This window comes from Bombina bombina, chromosome 4 (genome assembly GCF_027579735.1).
Source record: "Bombina bombina isolate aBomBom1 chromosome 4, aBomBom1.pri, whole genome shotgun sequence".
NCBI lineage: Eukaryota > Metazoa > Chordata > Amphibia > Anura > Bombinatoridae > Bombina > Bombina bombina.
Genome location: NC_069502.1, coordinates 953,965,474 through 953,989,416, shown reverse-complemented (window position 1 = coordinate 953,989,416; position 23,943 = coordinate 953,965,474). Strand labels below are relative to the sequence as shown.

At 41.7% G+C, this 23,943-nt stretch overlaps 1 protein-coding gene across 3 annotated transcripts in view; it reads right to left on the bottom strand.

Annotated features, from left to right (window-relative positions):
• The window catches only part of ATL2 (atlastin GTPase 2), a 361,722-nt gene that overhangs the window by 4,468 nt on the left and 333,311 nt on the right, over nt 1–23,943 (bottom strand). For all 3 annotated transcript variants that reach the window (XM_053711956.1, XM_053711958.1, XM_053711957.1), the window contains one exon: nt 17,581–18,012. In XM_053711956.1, coding sequence (XP_053567931.1) covers nt 17,581–18,012 — 432 coding nt within the window. The remainder of the gene's footprint in view (nt 1–17,580; nt 18,013–23,943) is intronic.

Genomic DNA, 23,943 nt, shown 5'->3' with positions numbered 1-23,943 from the left:
CAACCCATCTGCTGCAAGGCAGCTGAACTACCCAACAAACTACTAGCTGCTGAGAACTAAGTCCAGAAGGACAATTCCCAGGGCCTCAAAAGAAAAAAGGCCAAACCGCCCAACTCAGTGGCTAGAGAGCACAAAGCCCTCCAACCCTCCACTACATGAGAAGGAGCTCTAGGGTCTGACAACCCCAGACACAAGAGAGAGAGACGCAGCGGAACTCCACTGACCCAGTCATCCAAATTGAAGGCTATAAGGACTGAGACAATCCTTCCTGCCTCACGGACCCACTGGTCCTCTAAAATGCTTAGTTGAACACAGAGGATAACATGAGCACTCAGCGCCTCTACCGGCCCAGCCAAGCAGAACGGCTCCACGTGTCCAAACAGCTACCAGACAGAACTGAACCCAACCAGGACCAGTCTGCAATCCGGGTCCTAACCGTCAAGCCGCATAAATCCTCCCTCAGAGGGGAAGAAGGAAAACAGACAGGATATCCTATCGGATGAAAATAAAATACAAGGCAACCCGTAGGTTAACGCCCAAGAAGAAACAGGCATAACCACAGGACCAGTCAAACGGAGCCCTGATCTTCCAAAAACTGGGAAGATCTCAATACATGGACAATCAGGAGATTACATCATCCCCCCCATGACTAATGAGGTGCGCCATTCGAAGAGCAGACTGAGTAATCCTGTATCCGATAAGGATAGGGTCATTCAATAACTGAAAAACATGTCTGAGTAACACGCAAAGGCGCGCAATTCTGTAACGAAAGGCACAAAACTCAGGGACAGTCGCACCCGCAGGGAACTGTACAGTCCAACGTGGAATACCCGGGACAACAGGAGCAGGGAAGGCACCACCCTGTCCTCAATCTCTATTCAATTTAGGAATTAACGGTTCATCAGGCAATATGACCTCTGGAACCCCTGAATTCGCTAAAACCTTCCTTTAGAAGAAAGCACAAATTCCTAAAACTAAAAGTCTGGTTCCTCCGCAGCTGGAGGTTTAGAGGCAGCAGACTCCGACCCAGAAAGTTCATACTCTGAAGTCTCAGAAAGAACTTCAGCTTCGGATAACCCTATCAGTTAATCCAAAAAAATATTTGATATACTCTGAGTGCAATATGTAACCTTTCGCTTGCGCTTAGCAGGGCGAGGTAAAGCATTAAGGCTGCAGACACCGCCGCCTGAACTGCGCAGTAACATCTGGAGAAAAAAGGCCCCCTCCAGATGGAGAATCAGCAATGGTACGGGAAAACTGCATGTGTATAGAGATAACAATGTAGGGTACGCACCTCACTGAACGACAACTCCTCAGAGGTGGACGGCTCCGTGGTATCAAACATGTTTGATAATATCACATTATCAAGGCATATGGAACATAATTGAGAGGGGGAACTAGGGCCTCCTCACCATATAAACACGAATTGCTCTTTAGGAATAGAGGGAGTAAAGTAACCGAATTCTCCATCACTAGTGCAATAACCGGAGAACTAGAGAGATAAAACCTCTTAATTTATTAAAAAAAAACAGCACCTCTATACCCTAATGGCTGGGGCACTCACCACCGCCTATGACCCAGACAGTACAGAGATGTATGACTCCTCTCTGATAGACACCCGGCCATGAAAGAGGGAATGAATCACATAGTGCACAATGCAGGATCGTCCCTGCTATGAGAGAAAGCGCACCAAGCTTGTAAGCTGCATGGCTCTCAAAGTGAAACCTGTATATTCCATAACTGCCTATGAGCCGATAACATCTCACACATAAAGCAGCATAAAATCAAACAAACATATAAGGGGATTATTATTCCCCCTTGTTCAATAATCCCCCTAAGGAGATATTAACCCTTGATTCTATAAAGATAAAATGCGCCACACTGTGACCCTGTCTTCTGTGTTAACATTATGTAATAAAAAAATGAAACGATCTTACCAGAATCTACGCCGTGGAACAGGAACACGGCCCTTCAAGTGTGACAGGTTGTAGCATCGCTCCTGACATGGACTTGAGAAAAGAAAGCAGTCTGCGAAACTCGTCAACTCCGATTGCTGTAGGAGCTGTTAATATAAGTTAGGATGGTTTCGCAAAAGAGAGACTCTCCCTGCATCTCTGGACTCTAACTTTCACCCAGGCCCTCACTGAGAAGCTTATAGGGCTACTTAAAACTCCTGTCCCATTGCGATGAGTACTACCCTCCATAAGAGAGTAAACAAATTCTGACACTTCTCTGCCAACCTCCTGGGACGAAAGGCAAAAAATGACTGGGGGATGAGGGAAGTGGGAGGAGTATTTCAGCCTTTGGCTGGGGTGTCTTTGCCTCCTCCTGGTGACCAGGTTCTTAATTCCCAAAAGTAATCAATGCAGCTGTGGACTCTTTCCAATTAGGAAGAAAAAGGGACTGGTTGTTACAAATGATAAAATCTTGAGGTTTATATATGACATGTTTCTGTTGATATACTTTCATATAGCTGCCTATTGATATATATTTAGTCACAGTATTGTTTGTACTATTTGTTCTTTGTGAATAAACCTAAATAAAAATAAATAAATTACACGCTGTAACAAATTAGACCATGTCATTTTTTGACTATAATGGCCCATTAACTTAGAGAGCAATCTAAAGGGATACATTGGAATTTAAAGAGCAAATAATAATACATTTAGTCTTCTTTCTCTGCCCATTAATAGGTGAGAAAATGAATGTAAGTTTTGAGTTCCACTACAATGATACAAAACCATAATGACTGCTTTTCTATTGACATAATAATCATCTGGCTACCAACAGACCCAAGACTACAAACCCATGACCTCATTGCAAATTCCATTCTGCTTTTTAAAAAAAAAACCAAAAAAAAAAACACAACAGCTTCCAACACACCAGCTACTACAAATCATGCAGCTGTTCAGGTAGACTATTAGGTTTTATATAAACTACAGTGGTCTACAAACAGACATTGCCAACCCAGTTAAGACAAATGCTGAAAGTATACCAATGGCCTGAACAGGAGTGTATATTTTTTTAAATTAAAAAAATCCTACAGTGGAAATCTCAAGTTCCAAAAAAGAAATCCAGAATATTTAAGGTTAACCACATAACAGGGTTGCCACATTTAATATGAGTCTTACTTTGGACATTAAATACTAAATACATGCTCAGATTTCAGAACCTAGGTTTCACTGCAAGGAGAAATGATGCACCTGTGCAAACACGTCAGCGCTGGAATGCAGTGAAAGCTAGATTTTAACATTGCGACACCCATGACTAGAGGGAGATAGGGAATAACTTAAATATGTTTGTTTATTAAATGTATTTAGTGTTTTATGTCCCTTTACGAGCGAGCCAGAAAACTGAGGAGCAATAAAGCAAATAAGAATATCTTTTACCAACATCTGTAAAATAATCCTGTTAATTAGGATCTGGAGTACTAAAACATAATTTATGCTTACCGGATAAATTCCTTTCCTTCCTGGCAGGGAGAGTCCACAACTTCATTCCTTACTGTTGGGAAATACAACACCTGCTCACCAGGAGGAGGCAAAGACACCACAGCCAAAGGCTTAAATACCCCCCCCCCACTTCCCCTATCCCCCAGTCATTCTGCCGAGGGAACAAGGAAAAGTAGGAGAAACATCAGGGTATTAAAAAGGTGCCAGAAGAAATAAAAAAATTGAGCAGCCTTTCAAAACAAATTACGGGCGGGGTCGTGAAATTTATCTGGTAAGCATAAATTATGTTTTCCTTCCATAAGGCAGGGAGAGTCAACAACTTCATTCCTTACTGTTTGGAAAACTATACCCAAGCTCCAGAGGACACTGAATGAATAACGGGAGGGAACAGAAAAAAGAGGCAGACCCTATACTGAGGGCACCACAGCCTGAAAACTTTTCTCCCGAAAGCTGCTTCAGCCGAAGCAAACACATCAAACTTGTAAAATTTAGAAAAAACAGAATTTATGCTTATCTGATAAATTTCTTTCTCCTACGGTGTGTCCGGTCCACGGCTTCATCCTTACTTGTGGGAATATTCTCTTCCCCTACAGGAAATGGCAAAAGGAGCACACAGCAAAAGCTGTCCATATAGTCCCCCCTCTGGCTCCGCCCCCCAGTCATTCGACCGACGGTTAGGAGAAAAAGGAGAAACTATAGGGTGCCGTGGTGACTGTAGTGTACAGAAATAAAAAATTTGAAACCTGACTAAAAAGCCAGGGCGGGCCGTGGACCGGACACACCGTAGGAGAAAGAAATTTATCAGGTAAGCATAAATTCTGTTTTCTCCTACATTGGTGTGTCCGGTCCACGGCTTCATCCTTACTTGTGGGAACCAATACCAAAGCTTTAGGACACGGATGAAGGGAGGGAACAAGTCAGGTTACCTAAACGGAAGGCACCACGGCTTGCAAAACCTTTCTCCCAAAAATAGCCTCCGAAGAAGCATAAGTATCGAATTTGTAAAATTTGGCAAAAGTATGCAGAGAAGACCAAGTCGCTGCCTTACAGATCTGATCAACAGAAGCCTCGTTCTTGAAGGCCCATGTGGAAGCCACAGCTTTAGTAGAGTGAGCTGTAATTCGTTCAGGAGGCTGCCATCCGGCAGTCTCATAAGCCAATCGGATGATGCTTTTCAGCCAAAAAGAAAGAGAGGTAGCAGTAGCTTTCTGCCCTCTCCTCTTACCAGAATAAACGACAAACAAAGATGAAGTCTGTCTGAAATCCTTTGTTGCTTCAAAATAGAATTTTAAAGCACGGACCACATCTAAATTGTGTAACAAACGTTCCTTCTTCGAAACTGGATTCGGACACAGAGAAGGAACAACTATTTCCTGGTTAATATTCCTGTTGGAAACCACTTTTGAAAGAAAACCAGGTTTGGTACGCAAAACAACCTTATCTGTATGGAATACCAGATAGGGTGAAGTACACTGCAAAGCAGACAATTCAGAAACTCTTCTAGCAGAAGAAATAGCAACCAAAAACAGAACTTTCCAAGATAGTAACTTAATATCTATGGAATGTAAAGGTTCAAACGGAACCCCTTGAAGAACTGAAAGAACTAAGTTTAGACTCCATGGAGGAGTCATGGGTCTGTAGACAGGCTTGATTCTGACTAAGGCCTGTACAAATGCCTGTACATCTGGCACTGCTGCCAGACGTTTGTGCAACAAAACAGACAGAGCAGATATCTGTCCTTTTAGAGAACTTGCTGACAACCCTTTATCCAAACCCTCTTGGAGAAAGGAGAGTATCCTAGGAATTTTAATTTTACTCCAAGAGAATCCCTTGGATTCGCACCAACAGATATATTTTTTCCATATCTTATGGTAAATTTTCCTAGTCACAGGTTTTCTGGCTTGGACCAGAGTATCTATAACTGAATCTGAAAACCCACGCTTAGATAAAATAAAGCGTTCAATTTCCAAGCAGTCAGTTGCAGAGAGACTAGATTTGGATGTTCGAATGGACCTTGTACTAGAAGATCCTGTCTCAAAGGTAGCTTCCATGGTGGAGCCGATGACATATTCACCAGGTCTGCATACCAAGTCCTGCGTGGCCACGCAGGAGCTATCAGAATCACAGAGGCCTTCTCCTGTTTGATCCTGGCTACAAGCCTGGGAAGGAGAGGGAACGGTGGAAACACATAAGCTAGGTTGAACGACCAAGGCGCCACCAATGCATCCACTAGTGTCGCCTTGGGATCCCTGGATCTGGACCCGTAGCGAGGAACCTTGAAGTTCTGACGAGACGCCATCAGATCCATGTCTGGAATGCCCCATAGTTGAGTTAACTGGGCAAAGACCACCGGGTGGAGTTCCCACTCCCCCAGATGGAAAGTCTGACGACTCAAATAATCCGCCTCCCAGTTGTCTACTCCTGGGATGTGAATTGCAGATAGATGGCAGGAGTGATCCTCCGCCCATTTGATGATCTTGGATACCTCTCTCATCGCCAAGGAACTCTTTGTTTCCCCCCTGATGATTGATGTACGCTACAGTCGTCATGTTGTCCGACTGAAATCTTATGAATCTGGCCTTCGCTAGTTGAGGCCAAGCCCGGAGCGCATTGAATATCGCTCTCAGTTCCAGAATGTTTATCGGGAGAAGAGACTCTTCCCGAGACCATAGACCCTGAGCTTTCAGGGAGTCCCAGACCGCGCCCCAGCCTAAAAGACTGGAGTCGGTCGTGACAATGACCCACTCTGGTCTGCGGAAACTCATTCCCTGAGACAGATGATCTTGAGTCAACCACCAACGGAGTGAGTCTCTTGTTAACTGGTCTACTTGAATCTGGGGAGACAAGTCTGCATAATCCCCATTCCACTGTTTGAGCATGCACAGTTGTAATGGTCTTAGATGAATTTGAGCAAAAGGAACCACGTCCATTGCTGCAACCATTAAACCTATTACCTCCATGCACTGAGCTATGGAAGGCTGAGGAATAGATTGAAGAACTTGACAAGCGTTTAGAAGTTTTAACTTTCTGACCTCTGTCAGAAAAATCTTCATTTCTACAGAATCTATTATTGTTCCTAAAAAAGGAACCCTTGTGGACGGGGACAGGGAACTTTTTTCTATGTTCACCTTCAACCCGTAAGACCTGAGAAAAGCTAAAACAATGTCTGTATGAGCCTTTGCTTTGGAAAGGGACGATGCTTGGATTAGAATGTCGTCTAGATAAGGTGCTACAGAAATGCCCCTCGGTCTTAGAACCGCTAGAAGGGACCCTAGTACCTTTGTGAAAATTCTGGGAGCGGTGGCTAAACCGAAAGGAAGAGCCACGAACTAGTAATGTTTTTCCAGAAAGGCGAACCTTAGGAACTGATGGTGATCTTTGTGGATAGGAATATGGTACGCATCCTTTAAGTCCACAGTAGTCATATATTGACCCTCCTGGATTGTTGGTAAGATCGTCCGAATGGTTTCCATTTTGAATGATGGAACTGAAAGTTCCCTCTTTTTTGGGAACTACAAACAGGTTTGAGTAAAAACCCAGACCTTGTTCCGCTGCTGGAACTGAGTATCACTCCCATCTTTAATAGGTCTCCTACGCAATGTAAGAATGCCTGTCTCTTTATCTGGTCTGAAGATAAGCGAGACATGTGGAACCTTCCCCTTGGAGGGAGTTCCTTGAACTCTAGAAGATACCCCTGAGAGACTATTTCTAGTGCCCAGGGATCCGGAACATCTCTTGCCCAAGCCTGAGCAAAGAGAGACAGTCTGCCCCCTACTAGATCCGGTCCCGGATCGGGGGCTACCCCTTCATGCTGTCTTGGTAGCAGCAGCAGGCTTCTTGGCCTGTTTACCCTTGCATTGGTTTCCATGCTGGTTTAGGCTGGGAAGCGTTACCCTCTTGTCTAGAGGCTGCAGAGTTAGGAGACGGTCCGTTCCTGAAATTGCGAAAGGAACGAAAATTAGATTTGTTCTTAGCCTTGAAAGGCCTATTCTGTGGGAGGGCATGGCCCTTTCCCCCGTGATGTCTGAAATAATCTCCTTCAATTCTGGCCCGAAAAGGGTCTTACCTTTGAAAGGAATATTAAGCAGTTTTGTCTTGGACGACACATCCGCCGACCAAGATTTTAGCCAAAGCGCTCTGCGCGCCACTATTGCAAAACCTGAATTTTTCGCCGCTAATTTAGCCAATTGAAAAGCGGCATCTAAAATAAAGGAATTAGCCAACTTTAGTGCGTGAATTCTGTCCATGACTTCCTCATATGGAGTCTCCTTATGGAGCGAATTTTCTAGTTCCTCGAACCAAAAAGACGCTGCCGTGGTGACAGGAATAATGAACGAAATTGGTTGGAGAAGGAAACCTTGCTGAACAAATATCTTTTTAAGCAACCCTTCCAATTTTTTATCCATAGGATCTTTGAAAGCACAACTGTCCTCAATGGGAATAGTCGTGCGCTTGGCCAACGTAGAAACTGCCCCCTCAACCTTAGGGACTGTTTGCCATGCGTCCCTTCTGGGGTCGACAATGGGGAACATTTTCTTAAATATAGGAGGTGGGACAAAAGGTATACCTGGCTTCTCCCACTCCTTGGTCACTATGTCCGCCACCCTCTTGGGTATCGGAAAGGCATCAGCGTGCACAGGGACCTCTAGGAATTTGTCCATTTTGCACAATTTCTCTGGAATCACCAAAGAGTCACAATCATCAAGAGTAGTTAGCACCTCCTTAAGCAGGGCGCAGAGATGTTCTAACTTAAATTTAAATGCCACAATATCAGGTTCTGCCTGCTGAGAAACTTTTCCTGAATCAGAAATTTCTCCCTCAGACAGACCCTCCCTCACTGCCAATTCAGACTGGTGTGAGGGTATAACAGATAAATTATCGTCAGCGCCCACTTGCTCATCCTCTGTATTTAAAACTGAGCAATCACGCTTTCTGGGAAATGCTGGCAGTTTGGATAAAAGATTTGCTATAGAATTATCCATTACTGCAGTTAATTGCTGCATAGTAACAAGCATTGGCGCGCTAGATGTACTAGGTGTCGCCTGCGCGGGCAAAACTGGTGTTGACACAGAAGGAGAGGATGATGAACTATCCCCACTACCTTCATTTGAAGAATCATCTTGGGCAACCTTATTAAATGTGACAGTACTGTCCTTACTTTGTTTGGACGCCATGGCACAATTTGAACATACATTTAAAGGGGCAACCACCTTGGCCTCCATACACACAGAACATATGCTATTTGAAGGTATAGACATGTTAGACAGACTTTAGCAGGCTATTAATGCAAAAACAAAGTTTTTAAACTAAACCGTTACTGTCTCTCTAAATAATAAACAGAGTACACTTTATTTCTGAATGTTTGAAAAACTATGAAGGAAATATCAGATCTTTACAAAATTTGCACCCTAGTGTCTTAATGCTTTGAAAGTATTGCACACCAAATTTCAAGTCTCTAACCCCTTAAATGAGCAAACCGGAGCTAATTGTTCAATTTACCAGTTTAAACCCACTACAGTCCCTGCCACAGCCTTTGCTGCAGCTTTTACCTTCTTTGGGGGTTATTCACCACAGAAATAAGCCTCTCACATGAAGCTGCATGCACTGCTTCCAAAAGTAACTGCGCAACTGAGGCGCGAAAATGAGGCCTCCTCCCTCTGCATACCAGAGTGAAGGGGCCTTCCTGACTAGATTAGGTGTCTAAACAACTGCCAGGCGTAATAAAAACGTTCCCAAAAGTGTTTCAAAGTCACAAAACACTCCAAAAGTCATATAAATATTATATAAATCAATCGATTTAGCCCACAATAGTGTCAACCAGTATAGAGCCCATTTATAAGCCTTCATTCTGTTATGAGTCTAAGAAAATGGCTTACCGATCCCATAAGGGAAAATGACAGTCTTCTAGCATTACTATGTCTTGTTAGAAAAGGGACTAGTCATACCTGGAGCAGAAAAGTCTGCAAACTGTTCCCCCCCAACTGAAGTTCTCTGGTTTCAACAGTCCTGCGTGGGAACAGCAATGGATTTTAGTTACTGTTGCTAAAATCATACTCCTCTTTTAACAGAACTCTTCATCACTTTCTGTTGTAGAGTAAATAGTACAAACCGGCACTATTTTAAAATAACAAACTCTTGATAGAAGAAATAAAACTACAACTAACACCACATACTCTTTACCATCCCCGTGGAGATGCTACTTGTTCAGAGCAGGCAAAGAGAATGACTGGGGGGCGGAGCCAGAGGGGGGACTATATGGACAGCTTTTGCTGTGTGCTCCCTTTGCCATTTCCTGTAGGGGAAGAGAATATTCCCACAAGTAAGGATGAAGCCGTGGACCGGACACACCAATGTAGGAGAAAGTGTGTAAGGAGGACCAGGTAGCCGTCTTACAAATCTGATCCATTGAGGCTTCGTTCTTAAAAGCCCAAGAGGAAGCCACTGCTCTAGTGGAATGAGCCGTTATCCTCTCAGGAGGCTGTCGTCCCGCTGTCTCATAAGCTAAGCAGATGACACTCCTCAACCAGAAGGACAGGGAAGTCGTAGTAGCCTTCTGCCCCTTACGCTTTCCCGTATAGATGACAAACAAAGAGAAAGATTGTCTGAATTCCTTAGTAGCCTGAAGACAGAACTTCAAGGTACGAACCACATCTAGGTTGTGAAGCAAACATTCCTTCGCTGAAGGAGGATTAGGACACAAGGAAGAAACAATTTCTTGATTAAGGTTTTGATTCAACACCACCTTAGGGAGGAACCCTAGTTTAGTGCGTAAAACCGCCTTGTCAGCATGAAAAAACAGATAAGGGGGATCACATTGCAAAGCAGAAATCTCAGAAACTCTGCGCGCAGAGGAAATAGCCAACAAAAAAAGAACTTTCCAAGATAACAATTTAATGTCAACAGTATGCATAGGCTTAAATGGAGCCTGCTGCAAAACACTAAGAACAAGATTGAGGTTTCAAGACGGAGCTCCAGATCTAAACACAGGTCTGATCCTAGCCAGAGCCTTAAATGACTACACATCAGGAAGCTCAGCCAATCTTTTGTGCAGTAACACACACAGGGCCGATATCTGTCCCTTTAGGGAACTAGCAAATAGACCCTTGTCCAGTCCATCCTGGAGAAAAGCTAACATTCTGGCAACCATAACCTTATGCCAGGAAAAGTCACGTTCTTCACACCAGTACAAGTAAGTCCTTCACACCTTATGGTAGATACGACTAGTAACTGGCTTACGAGCTTGAACCAGAGTGTCGATAACACTCTCAGAAAACCCTCTCATGGCTAAGACTAAGCGTTCAATCCCCACGCAGTCAGCCTCAGAGAATCTAGATTTTGATAAATCAAAGGACCCTGTATCAGCAGATCTCTTCGACAAGGTAACCTCCACTGAGGAGATGAGGACATCCCCACCAGATCCGCAAACCGTGGCCACGACAGATGCTCGCTCCTGCTTGATGCGAGCCAGCACACGAGGGAGAAGCAGTAATGGAGGAAAGAGATATGAGACTGAACCTCCATGGTACTGATAGGGCATCTATCAATTCCGCCTGAGGATGCCTCGACCCGTACCTGGGTAACTTGGTATTGAGGCGTGATGCCATGAGATCTATCTCCGTCGTCCCTCACTCGCATATCTCTGCAAACACCTCAGGGTGAAGAGACCATTCCCCTGGGTGAAAGGATTGCCTGCTGAGGAAGTCCGCTTCCCAGTTGTCCACACCCGGAAAGTGGTTCGCTGACAGCTTACATTTGTAAGGCTCCGCCCACTCTAGTATCCGAGATACTTCTCTCATCACCAAGGAACTTCTCGTTCCCCCTTGATGTTTGATATAGGCATTATAATATTGTCTGATTGGAATCTGATAAACTGTGACAACCCCAAAAGGCGCCAAGCCTTCAAGGCATTGAAGATTGCCCGGAATTCCAAAATATTGATCGGAAGGGAGGACTCCTCCTGAGTCCACAGACCTTGAGCCTTCTTGGCACCCCAAACTGCTCCCGAGCCGGAAAGGCTTGCGTCCGTAGTCAATCTCCCAGGATGGTCTCAAAAAGCATGTGCCTTGGGACAGATGATCTGGACAGAGCCACCAGGAGAGCGAGTCTCGACAGGCTGTCCAGCACAATTTGTTGACAGATCTGAATGGTCGCCGTTCCATTTTCTCAGCATGCATCGTTGTAAGGGTCTGAAATGGAATCTGGCAAAAGGAATGATGTCCATGCAAAACACCATGAGTCCATACACTGAGATTTCGAGGAGGCCTGAAGGGCAAGAAATGCAGAAGTCAGCTTGCAACGTCTCTGATCTGTAAAGAATATTCTCATGGATATGGAGACTATTATAGTTCCCAGGAAATTCACCCTTGTACTTGGAGTAAGAGAACTCTTTTCCAAGTTTGTCTTCCATCCATGTGATCGAAGAAGACTGAGAAGGGACTCCAAATGTTCTTCCACTAGACGAAAAGATGGTGCCTGTACCAAGATATCGTCTAGGTAAGGCGCTACTGCAATACCTTGTGTTCTGGCAACAGCTAGAAGAGCCCCCAAAAACTTTGTAAATATCCTTGAAAAAGTAGCTAGGCCAAACGGAAGAGCTATGAACTGGAAGTGCTGATCCAGAAAATCAAACCTCAGAAACTGAAAATGTTCCCTTTGAATCTGGACGTGAAGGTATGCATCCTTCAGGTCTATTGTTGTCATAAACTTTTCTTTCCTGAATCAGAGGCAGGATTGACCGTATTGTCTCCATCTTGAAAGAGGGAACACTCAGAAACTTGTTTAGGCACTTTAGGTCCAGAATTGGACAAAAAGTTCCCTCCTCCTTTGGAACCACGAAAAGGTTTGGATAAAACCCCAAACCTCTTTCTGCTGTAGGTACCGGGACAATTACTCCTAGAGAGGAGAGATCCCGTACGCAACCTAAGAAGGCAGCCTTCTTTTCTGGTCTTGTCAAAAGACTGGAGAGTAGGAATCTGCTCCTGGGCGGATAAGACATGAATCCTATCTTGTATCCTTGAGATACAACCTACAGGACCCAAGCGTCTGAAAAAAAAGACAGTCTGCCCCTACTCAATCCGATCCGGGATCGGGTGCCGTCCCTTCATGTTGATTTGTTCTCGGCGGGCTTCTTAGTCTGTTTGGACTTATTGCAGGAGTGAGCCGGCTTCTAAGTACTCTGGGGCTGCTCGGACTTGGAAGAGGACTGCTGTCATTGCGACTTGTCAGCACGAAAGGATGAAAATTAGACAGTTGCTGTTCCTTTGGCCTATTCTTATCCTGCGGTAGGAAAACACCTTTCCCTCGGGTAACCGTAGAGATAATTAAGTCCAGCGCTGGACCAAATAAAATCTTCCCCTTGAAGAGAAGAGAGTCTGAATTTAGAAGTTATATCCGCAGACCAAGACTTCAACCAGAGAGCCCGGCGGGTTATAACCGCAAAGCCAGCAGCCTTTGCATTTATGTGAATAATCTGCATATTCGTGTCATAGATGAAGGAGTTAGCAATTCTCTGTGCCCTAATTCTCTCCTGAATATCCTCGAGGGGAGTCTCCACCTCTTGAACTCCAACAGTGTCTCGCACCAAAAGATAGCTGCTCCAGCAACCACGACAGCTGCCGCCGGTTGAAATAAAAACCCTGTATGTTGAAACATCTTCCTCAGAAAAGTTTCCATTTTTTTATCCATAGGCTCTCTAAAAGAAGAACTATCCTCCAGAGGGATAGTAGTATGCTTAGACAGCTTGGAGATAGCGTCATCCACCTTCGGGATAGAGCCCCACAAATCTAATTTAGAGTCATTAACTGGGAATAATTTTTAAAAAATAAACGAGGGGGAAAAATAAGTTCCTACTCTTTCCCATTCGTTACTTATAATATTCGCCATCTTAACTGGCACAGGAAGAGTCAGAGGGACCTTCCTATCTTCGTAAACCCTGTCTAATTTAGGGATCTTAGGCTCCTCAGGGAGTGAAGCCTCTGGAACCTCTAGAGTAGACAGAACCTCCTTTAATAAAAAACGCAGATGCTCAATTTTAAATCTAAAGGAGAGTTCCTCCACTGAAGAAGGTTTAGTAACTGAAGTCTCACCCTCTGAAGCTACAGAGGATAGCTGGGATATAGCAGCTAAATCCGACAAATATTTAGACGACTCTAGGTCAGGAGAACTATGCTTAACCATTATCTTGTGTTTATTAGAGCAAGGTAAGGCACTCAGGGCCGCAGACACCGCCGATTGTAACTGCGCTGTAAAGTCCACTGGAAAAAAGCCCCTTCCAGATGGAGGATTAGTTGAGCCGCGGGGCACTGCATGAAGGGCTAATTGCGTGTCTCCCTTCTTAGACTTTAGAAGTGTTTAGGCAAATGGAACAAAATTGAGCAGGTGGGCAAACCCCAGCCTCCTCACAATATAAACAGAAATTATTAATCGGCACAGAAGGAGTGGAACCTTCGAAAGTAGTATCCGAGTCCTCCATAGCTTTGCATAAACCCACAAAAGGACAATCAAAAAGAAATGCTTTTATTTAAAAAACGGCACCTTAATACTCCCAATGGCTAGGGCACTCTCCACCTCCTAGATCCAGACAGCTAACAGTGAAAACGCTCTCCTTAGGAGTGATGTCTGCAGCAGGATCTTAGGAAATGAAAGAGAACGCACCCGGTCACATGGTACGTAAGACAGGACTTCCCCTGCTATGAAAAAGGGCGCCACGCTATTATGAGCTGCACAACACTTCAAAAATGAAAGTGAAACCTGTTTGTTCCAAGCCAAAAAAACAAACAAACAAACTCACATTAAGCAGATATAAATCCCCAAACTGTTCAAATAAACTCCCTGAAGGAGATATTAACCCTTGATCCTATTGAGGTATAAAGTAGCCACACTGTGACCCTGTATAGCGTTTTAAATTGTATATATAAAAAAAATGGTCTAACCCTCCAGGATCCATGCTGTGGAAGAGGCACAGCCTCTCAAGTGTGACAGTCTTGCAGCAGCGCTTCTGACATGGATTTGAGTGTGTAGCAGCAACTTTCCCTGCATCACCAGACTCTAACTTTCATCAATACTCACACTGAGAGGTTGACATTATTACTTAAAACTCCAGTCCTTTCTTGAAGGGAACATACCCATTACAGGACTATCCACATCTTCTGACACTTCTCTGCCACCTCCTATAGTGACGAAAGGCAAAGAATTACTGGGGGATAGGGGAAGTGGGAGGGATATTTAAGCCTTTGGCTGGGGTGTCTTTGCCTCCTCCTGGTGGCCAGGTGTTGTATTTCCCAAAAGTAAGGAATGAAGTCATGGACTCTCCCTGCCTTATGGAAGGAAAAGGTATCTAGCTACTTAGGTTGGTAAAGTCCTGATTATATACACATTATATTCACACACAAATAGTTTAAATATTTTAACAAATAATAAAAAAACAGCATATGTTTTAAACTAATAAGATACACACAACATTATTTATCTATTCCTTTGATTAATCCAGACTGATTGGGTATTTAGAGAAGCAATTGGACAAACATTGTTCAGTAAAGATGTGCTGCAATTGTTTTTAATGAGGTGATGCTATCTGAAAAATGGTAGTAATGGTTAAATGTGAATAGGAGTAAAAGGGACACTCTACACCAGAATTTTTATTGTTTAAAGAGATAGATAATCCATTTATTACGCATTCCCCAGTTTTGCATAACCAACAGTTATATTAATACACTTTTTACCTCTGTATCTAAGCCTCTGCAGACTGCACCCTTATTTTAGTTCTTTTGACAGACATGCATTTTAGCCAATCAGTGCTGACTCCTAGGTAAATCCACGTGTGTGAGCACAATGTTATCTATATGGCACACATGAACTAACGCCCTCTAGTTGTGAAAAACTGTCAAAATACATTCATTTAAGAGGCGGCTTTCAAGGGCTAAGACCTAGGTTTAGCTTTCAACTAAGAATACCAACAGATCAAAGCAAAATTGATGATAAAAGTAAATTGATAAGTTGTTTAAAATTACATGTCCTTTCTGAATCATCAAAGTTTATTTTTGACTAGACTGTCCCTTTAAGTATGGGTTATGTCAGCAGTGACATCACCATTTGTTAACCATTCCCATTATAATTTGATTGATCATCTCTTGGTAATGTTTTGTCTATAAATGTTGTTTGATATGCACAATGAAATTAGCTTGAGAAAGGGGCAGGTGCCCCGAAACGTTGCTAACTTTAGTAAAGGTACAGTTACCTACCTAAATGTAATCTTTTCGTGTGTTTTCTGGACACATTGCATAGTAATGCATACCAAATGAATGTGATTAAGGGCTTTGAGCATGTTTAGGAATTTTAAATTTGTTATGTCTTTTTTAAAATTGCATAGAACAATTTGATGTAAATAAAGTACATTTTAACTTTATAAAAAAAATAAAACTTACATAAACTGGATCAATATAAAAAGGCTATATTTAACAATTACGTAGAAAACAAATGTAAAAATACTAAGATTGTGAGGTATTCTCGCTTTTTTGTTTTCAAACTCTCTTGGATTTTTGTACTAAAATACTGTGGGCACAGAAAACAAGAATTTTCCCTGACTGTTACAATTGTCTCTACTTAGGTCTTTGCTTTCTTTTTTATTGTTCTAAAATACAAATGATAATCTATATTTATTTAAAAACACAAATATTAAATTTCTGATTACAGTACTGTAATATCTTTCAGATGGTACTCTGTATACAAAAGTAACAAAAATATATAAAACTACCTTAAGGTTACATGTATAAGCTGTATTATGACATGTAAATGTTGCCTAAGAAGATATTGCTGTTTACATGTTGTCTCTTCCCCTCTCCAAGCTGTCCCATTTTACAGATGCAAATATTCTGAAATTCAAACTATTCCGAAAATTATTTATATTTGGATAAAGGGTTTTGTACCTGTATAATTCCAAATATCTGATAATGCAACATCACTTCTTTCAAATTAGTGGAACTTTCTAGTATTCTGGCATCCTAATTCATTATGAATATTTATTTAATAATAATAAAATGCTATATGTAATTTTGTTAATCCCCTGCAAAGACATAGCTATTATTTTACATACAGGTGAAACCTATTGCTGCTCGGAAGAGAAAGGGGATACAACAAGATTTATACTTACCGATAAATTTATTTCTTCACACACAGAATAAAGCTATATTACCGTATATTAGAACAGCTGAGTAAAGAGCCTCTGAAATAGGTAGAAATACCTCCCAGTGGTATAATGGGTTAATTCCACCTCTATATAAACACCTCAACCCTTATAGCTACAGTCAGTTCACTATTAGCCAAGAAAATAAATATTTGAAGAGAAGAAATTAGTTTGACCCTAAAATGAGCACAGTACAGAACCTTGTAACAAGCAGGGTCAGCCTTCATATGGTTCTACTTTTAAGATTAAACCAGTTTCTTTAAACCCAAATTATTAAGCGGATTCTCCAACACTGTAATAGAACCATATCAGATGGGTAAGGTCAGAACCAAATATGGAACATATGAAGATTAGCAAAGGATTTAACTTCTCTCTAGAACTGAGGAAAAATGCATGAGATGGGGGGCACACAAACTGAACTGGTATTTAAAATCAACTGGATCAAGGAGAAAAGGGATGGGTATGTGTGGAATAAACCGCTCAGACATCTGGGAGACATTTCTACCTACTACAGATGTCATCTATATAACTTCTGTGATATAATTCTATTAGAGAGGCAATAGAAAAAAAACAACTTACAAAGACCAAATCTAGTGTTTACTTATAAATTCAGCCTCTCTCATTGAAAAACTTGAAAATCACTTTTGCTTGTGAAAGTTTCTTCTACCCTTCTGTGTGCTTCCATATCTCTAGAATAACTGCAGGCAACTTTCCCAAAAAGTAGGTACTGTATTTTAGCTTTAAGAAAATATTTGCCTGTGAAAGTTATAAATTGATTTCATCCATGTTTATATTACCATAAATAGCCACGACTGAAAAATTGTGCCAAAAACTCTACTGAACCAATTAAGCAAACTTGAAAATAGATAAATATTTACAATGTTCACTCTTTGAAGAAGAGTTATTGAAACTGCAACAAAACAAAGTTATTGTACTGTAGATACCAACCTGTTCCCATATTATTTCTGCTATTTGATCGATTAGGGACCCTAATTCTCTGAACTCTCCAGAGTATTTCACATACGCCCAGGTGCAGAAGGACAGTAGTGCTATTCCCATGACCAGGTTGCAAATGGTTGCTATGGAGTTCAAACCAATGAATCCAGTCAGTCCTGAGATAATGTACATGGCAAACATTACGGCAAACAAGGTAGCAGGAGTGCGAGCAGCATAGAAGATGTTTTTGCCATCATTGTGCTTCAGAAAGTTTGCATAGGTTTCGTCTATTTCATTCTCAAGCTGGTCCTGATATCGACGACAGAATTCTTCTCCTCCCATCTTTTTCACTGAGCGGAACTGTTTTATACAAAATTCTTTCATGTCCAAGTGCTTCCTCTCAAGATCTGTAGGTGCAATATATGGTTTATCACCTCCACAAACCTGCATAAAAAATGTGCATAAATAAAGTTAAATTCCACATCCATGTGCAAACATAATGATCAAAAAATTTATAACAACTTATGATCATAAAACAGTGATATTTAAGTTTAAATGTTAAGTGATTTATACAACCCTTCAAAATAACAATTTTGAAAAGGTAAAAGAGTATTTAAATTGCTCATTATGCAGTAGCTAAACATTATCTCTAGGTAAACAACAAGCCATCACTTTAAGAAAAGGCAAAACTGGATGCCTCTTCCTTTGTCACCTATTTTTATTCTACCTCCAGTTTTAACCAAAACAGTAAGAATCATGAGTTGGGAGTCTAATGAAATGTGACAATCAGACAAAATCTGAGAAATGGATAAGAACCAACTTTCTTCCAAGTGTTGCCTCAGCAGAAATGAAAATATTAAAAAACAGAATTTATGCTTACCTGATAAATTACTTTCTCTTACGGTGTATCCAGTCCACGGATTCATCCTTACTTGTGGGATATTCTCAATCCCTACAGGAAGTGGCAAAGAGAGCACACAGCAAAGCTGTCCATATAGCTCCCCTCAGGCTCCGCCCCCCCAGTCATTCGACCGACGGTTAGGAGAAAAAGGAGAACCATAGGGTGCAGTGGTGACTGTAGTTATTTTAAAAATTAAATTTGAACCTGACTTAGTTGTCAGGGCGGGCCGTGGACTGGATACACCGTAAGAGAAAGTAATTTATCAGGTAAGCATAAATTCTGTTTTCCCTTACTTGGTGTATCCAGTCCACAGATTCATCCTTACTTGTGGGATACCAATACCAAAGCTTTAGGACACGGATGAAGGGAGGGAACAAGTCAGGTAACCTAAACGGAACGCACCACTGCTTGTAAAACCTTTCTCCCAAAAATAGCCTCCGAAGAAGCAAAAGTATCGAATTTGTAAAATTTGGCGAATGTATGCAGTGAAGACCAAGTCGCTGCCTTACAAATCTGTTCAACAGAAGCCTCATTCTTGAAAGCCCATGTGGAAGCCACAGCTCTGGTGGAATGAGCTGTAATTCGTTCAGGAGGCTGCTGTCCAGCAGTCTCATAAGTCAATCGGATGATGCTTTTCAGCCAGAAGGAAAGAGAGGTAGCAGTCACTTTCTGACCTCTCCTCTTACCAGAATAGACAACAAACAAGGATGATGTTTGTCTGAAATCTTTAGTTGCTTTTAAATAGAATTTTAAAGCACGAACCACGTCAAGATTGTGTAAAAGTCGTTCCTTCCTAGAAACTGGATTAGGACACAGAGAAGGAACAATGATTTCCTGGTTAATATTCTTATTAGAAACCACTTTTGGAAGAAAACCAGGTTTGGTACGCAAAACAACCTTATCTGCATGGAACACCAGATAGGGTGAATTACACTGCAAAGCAGACAATTCAGAAACTCTTCGAGCAGAAGAAATGACCACTAAAAACAAAACTTTCCAAGATAATAACTTAATATCTATGGAAGGCAAAGGTTCAAACGGAACCCCTTGAAGAACTGAAAGAACTAAATTTAGACTCCATGGAGGAGCCACAGGCTTGTAAACAGGCTTGATTCTAACTAGGGCCTGTGCAAACACCTGAACGTCTGGTACAGCTGCCAGGCGCTTATGTAACAGGATAGACAGAGCAGATATCTGTCCCTTTAAGGAACTAGCTGACAGACCTTTCTCCAAACCTTCTTGGAGAAAGGACAATACAGGGAGTGCAGAATTATTAGGCAAGTTGTATTTTTGAGGATTAATTTTATTATTGAACAACAACCATGTTCTCAATGAACCCAAAAAACTCATTAATATCAAAGATGAATAGTTTTGGAAGTAGTTTTTAGTTATAGCTATTTTAGGGGGATATCTGTTTGTGCAGGTGACTATTACTGTGCATAATTATTAGACAACTTAACAAAAAACAAATATATACCCATTTCAATTATTTATTTTTACCAGTGAAACCAATATAACATCTCAACATTCACAAATATACATTTCTGACATTCAAAAACAAAACAAAAACAAATCAGTGACCAATATAGCCACCTTTCTTTGCAAGGACACTCAAAAGCCTGCCATCCATGGATTCTGTCAATGTTTTGATCTGTTCACCATCAACATTGCGTGCAGCAGCAACCACAGCCTCCCAGACACTGTTCAGAGAGGTGTACTGTTTTCCCTCCTTGTAAATCTCACATTTGATGATGGACCACAGGTTCTCAATGGGGTTCAGATCAGGTGAACAAGGAGGCCATGTCATTAGATTTTCTTCTTTTATACCCTTTCTTGCCAGCCACGCTGTGGAGTACTTGGACGCGTGTGATGGAGCATTGTCCTGCATGAAAATCATGTTTTTCTTGAAGGATGCAGACTTCTTCCTGTACCACTGCTTGAAGAAGGTGTCTTCCAGAAACTGGCAGTAGGACTGGGAGTTGAGCTTGACTCCATCCTCAACTCGAAAAGGCCCCACAAGCTCATCTTTGATGATACCAGCCCAAACCAGTACTCCACCTCCACTTTGCTGGCGTCTGAGTCGGACTGGAGCTCTCTGCCCTTTACCAATCCAGCCACGGGCCCATCCATCTGGCCCATCAAGACTCACTCTCATTTCATCAGTCCATAAAACCTTAGAAAAATCAGTCTTGAGATATTTCTTGGCCCAGTCTTGACGTTTCAGCTTGTGTGTCTTGTTCAGTGGTGGTCGTCTTTCAGCCTTTCTTACCTTGGCCATATCTCTGAGTATTGCACACCTTGCGCTTTTGGGCACTCCAGTGATGTTGCAGCTCTGAAATATGGCCAAACTGGTGGCAAGTGGCATCTTGGCAGCTGCACACTTGACTTTTCTCAGTTCATGGGCAGTTATTTTGCGCCTTGGTTTTTCCACACGCTTCTTGTGACCCTGTTGACTATTTTGAATGAAACGCTTGATTGTTCGATGATCACGCTTCAGAAGCTTTGCAATTTTAAGAGTGCTGCATCCCTCTGCAAGATATCTCACTATTTTTGACTTTTCTGAGCCTGTCAAGTCCTTCTTTTGACCCATTTTGCCAAAGGAAAGGAAGTTGCCTAATAATTATGCACACCTGATATAGGGTGTTGATGTCATTAGACCACACCCCTTCTCATTACAGAGATGCACATCACCTAATATGCTTAATTGGTAGTAGGCTTTCGAGCCTATACAGCTTGGAGTAAGACAACATGCATAAAGAGGATGATGTGGTCAAAATACTCATTTGCCTAATAATTCTGCACTCCCTGTATCCTTGGAATCCTAACCTTACTCCACGAGTAACCCTTGGATTCACACCAAAGATATTTCCGCCATATCTTATGGTACATTTTCCTGGTGACAGGCTTTCTAACACCACAAACTCTTTACCCTCCCGTGGAGATGCTACTTGTTAGAGCGGCAAAGAGAATGACTGGGGGGGGGGCGGAGCCTGAGGGGAGCTATATGGACAGCTTTGCTGTGTGCTCTCTTTGCCACTTCCTGTAGGGATTGAGAATATCCCACAAGTAAGGATGAATCCGTGAACTGGATACACCAAGTAAGAGAAATGATAGTATTTATTAAAATTTTAGTAAAAAGGGCCAAGTAGCTAGTGAAGCTACGACAGTGACACAATTTAGACCCTTGTCGTCCCTCAGATACCAGAGTTCCTTCAGCATGCTTTCACAAAGATTCCCAGACTAAAAAGTTTACCTTGTAACAGTGCTCACGCATATCTCACTCCCTGAAGTAGTTTATAGAGGTCCTACAAGTTGCTTTAAAGGGACAGTCAACACAATTTTTTTTATTGTTTAGAAAGATATTACCCATTCCCCAGTTTTGCATAGAAAACATGGTTTTATTCATACACTTTTTAATCTCAGTGATTACCTTGTATCTAAGCATCTTCTGACAGCCCCCTGATCACATGACTATCTATTGACTTGCATTTAAGCCAATTAGGGATGTGTTGTTAGAACCCATGGGTGTGAGCTCAATGTTATCTATATGGCTCACATAGAACTAGCACTCCCCTGTTGTGAAAAGCGAATACAAAGTCTGATCAAAGGGGCTGTCTTTAGAGACTTAGAAACAGGCAGAAATTTAGAGGCTTAAAGCTTATAAAGTATATTAATATAACAATGTTTTTTGTATAAAGCTGGGGAATGGGTAAAAAAGGGATTATCTATCTTTTTAAACAAAAATATTTGCGTTGACTGTTCCTTAAAAGGGATATTGTACACTAGACTTATTTGTATAAATGTTTTGTAGATGATCTAGTTATATAGTTCACCTTGGAGTGTTTTTGTAACAATGTATGGTTTTGCTTATTTTTAAATAACATTGTGCTTGTTTTCAGTCTCCAAACCAAGCCCCTGATGTTTTAGATGTATACTGAGGTCTACAGACTCCTGGTTGTGTAATGGGTATATTCATATCCAGGGGTGAGAGGAGGGGATGTCTGCCTGTTCCAGCTTTCCCAGCCCTTTCAATGGGGTGTCCCAGCCTAACCTCATCAACAGTGCTAAACTGGGAGCTTCTAAGCAAGTTTTTAAAAGGTTTTATACTGGATTTTTATATCAGTATCTGTTTACATGCAGTTAAATGCAAATTGGTGTATACTGTCTCTAAGTTTGTTAATCACCAGAGAGTAGCATGTGCAAAATAGAATCAAGAAATCTGTAACCAGGTGGTTATGACAAAAAGAGAGACAAATCTGGGTAAAATAAATGAACCACGAAAGAAGATTTGGATGAAGTTGGAGACAGATAAAACTCTCCTCTGAAGAAGTAGGTCAGAATCTTTACATTCTTTCTGGATGCCATGAGATCTGTGGAAGGGTTTCTCAAATCTGTTGTGAACTCCAGGTAACATAGTAACATAGTAGATAAGGTTGAAAAAAGACTGAAGTCCATCGAGTTCAACCTATACAAATCTAAAATACTTACAAAAAGCTGTGTAATACATGTATTGCCTAGATTTCACAGAAGTCAGGGTGGAGTTTAGTAATTCCATCTTAAAGAGGAGCATTTTATAAACTTGACAGCTAAAAAATGAAGGAACTGGCTTTTCATTCTATTTTTGGTACAAGTTATTGAAATCTTTACCTTGACCTCACTTAGAAAATGGATATCTAACTCCAGCTGTGAAATCTTGGACACAGAGCAAGAACGCTCTCTGTTTATTCTGTCCTGTTTACCCGTATACTGCAAACTATTTGTTTAAGGGAGGCAACAAGGTGACATTTATTTAATGCATATAATCCTAACAACCACTTGCTTTTGTGTAAAAAATGCGCATTGTCCTTCAATCCCTAGAGAGTCTAAAGGCAAAATCTGTAACCTAGGTTTTTTGAAATGCTGATAAATTGCCTAATCCAACTATTTGAGTTGCAGCATGAGGTGTAATTGTTTTTTTACTAAATGGCTTGGTTAAAACGGCTAAGCCCACTGGAAATGCCACTGTAAACTTTTTTATCTTTTAAACTTTAGATATTTCGAATATTTTGCCAAAAGAAAGAAAGAAAAAAAAAACAGAATTTATGTTTACCTGATAAATTTCTTTCTCCAACGGTGTGTCCGGTCCACGGCGTCATCCTTACTTGTGGGATATTCTCTTCCCCAACAGGAAATGGCAAAGAGCCCAGCAAAGCTGGTCACATGATCCCTCCTAGGCTCCGCCTACCCCAGTCATTCGACCGACGTTAAGGAGGAATATTTGCATAGGAGAAACCATATGGTACCGTGGTGACTGTAGTTAAAGAAAATAAAATATCAGACCTGATTAAAAAAACCAGGGCGGGCCGTGGACCGGACACACCGTTGGAGAAAGAAATTTATCAGGTAAACATAAATTCTGTTTTCTCCAACATAGGTGTGTCCGGTCCACGGCGTCATCCTTACTTGTGGGAACCAATACCAAAGCTTTAGGACAC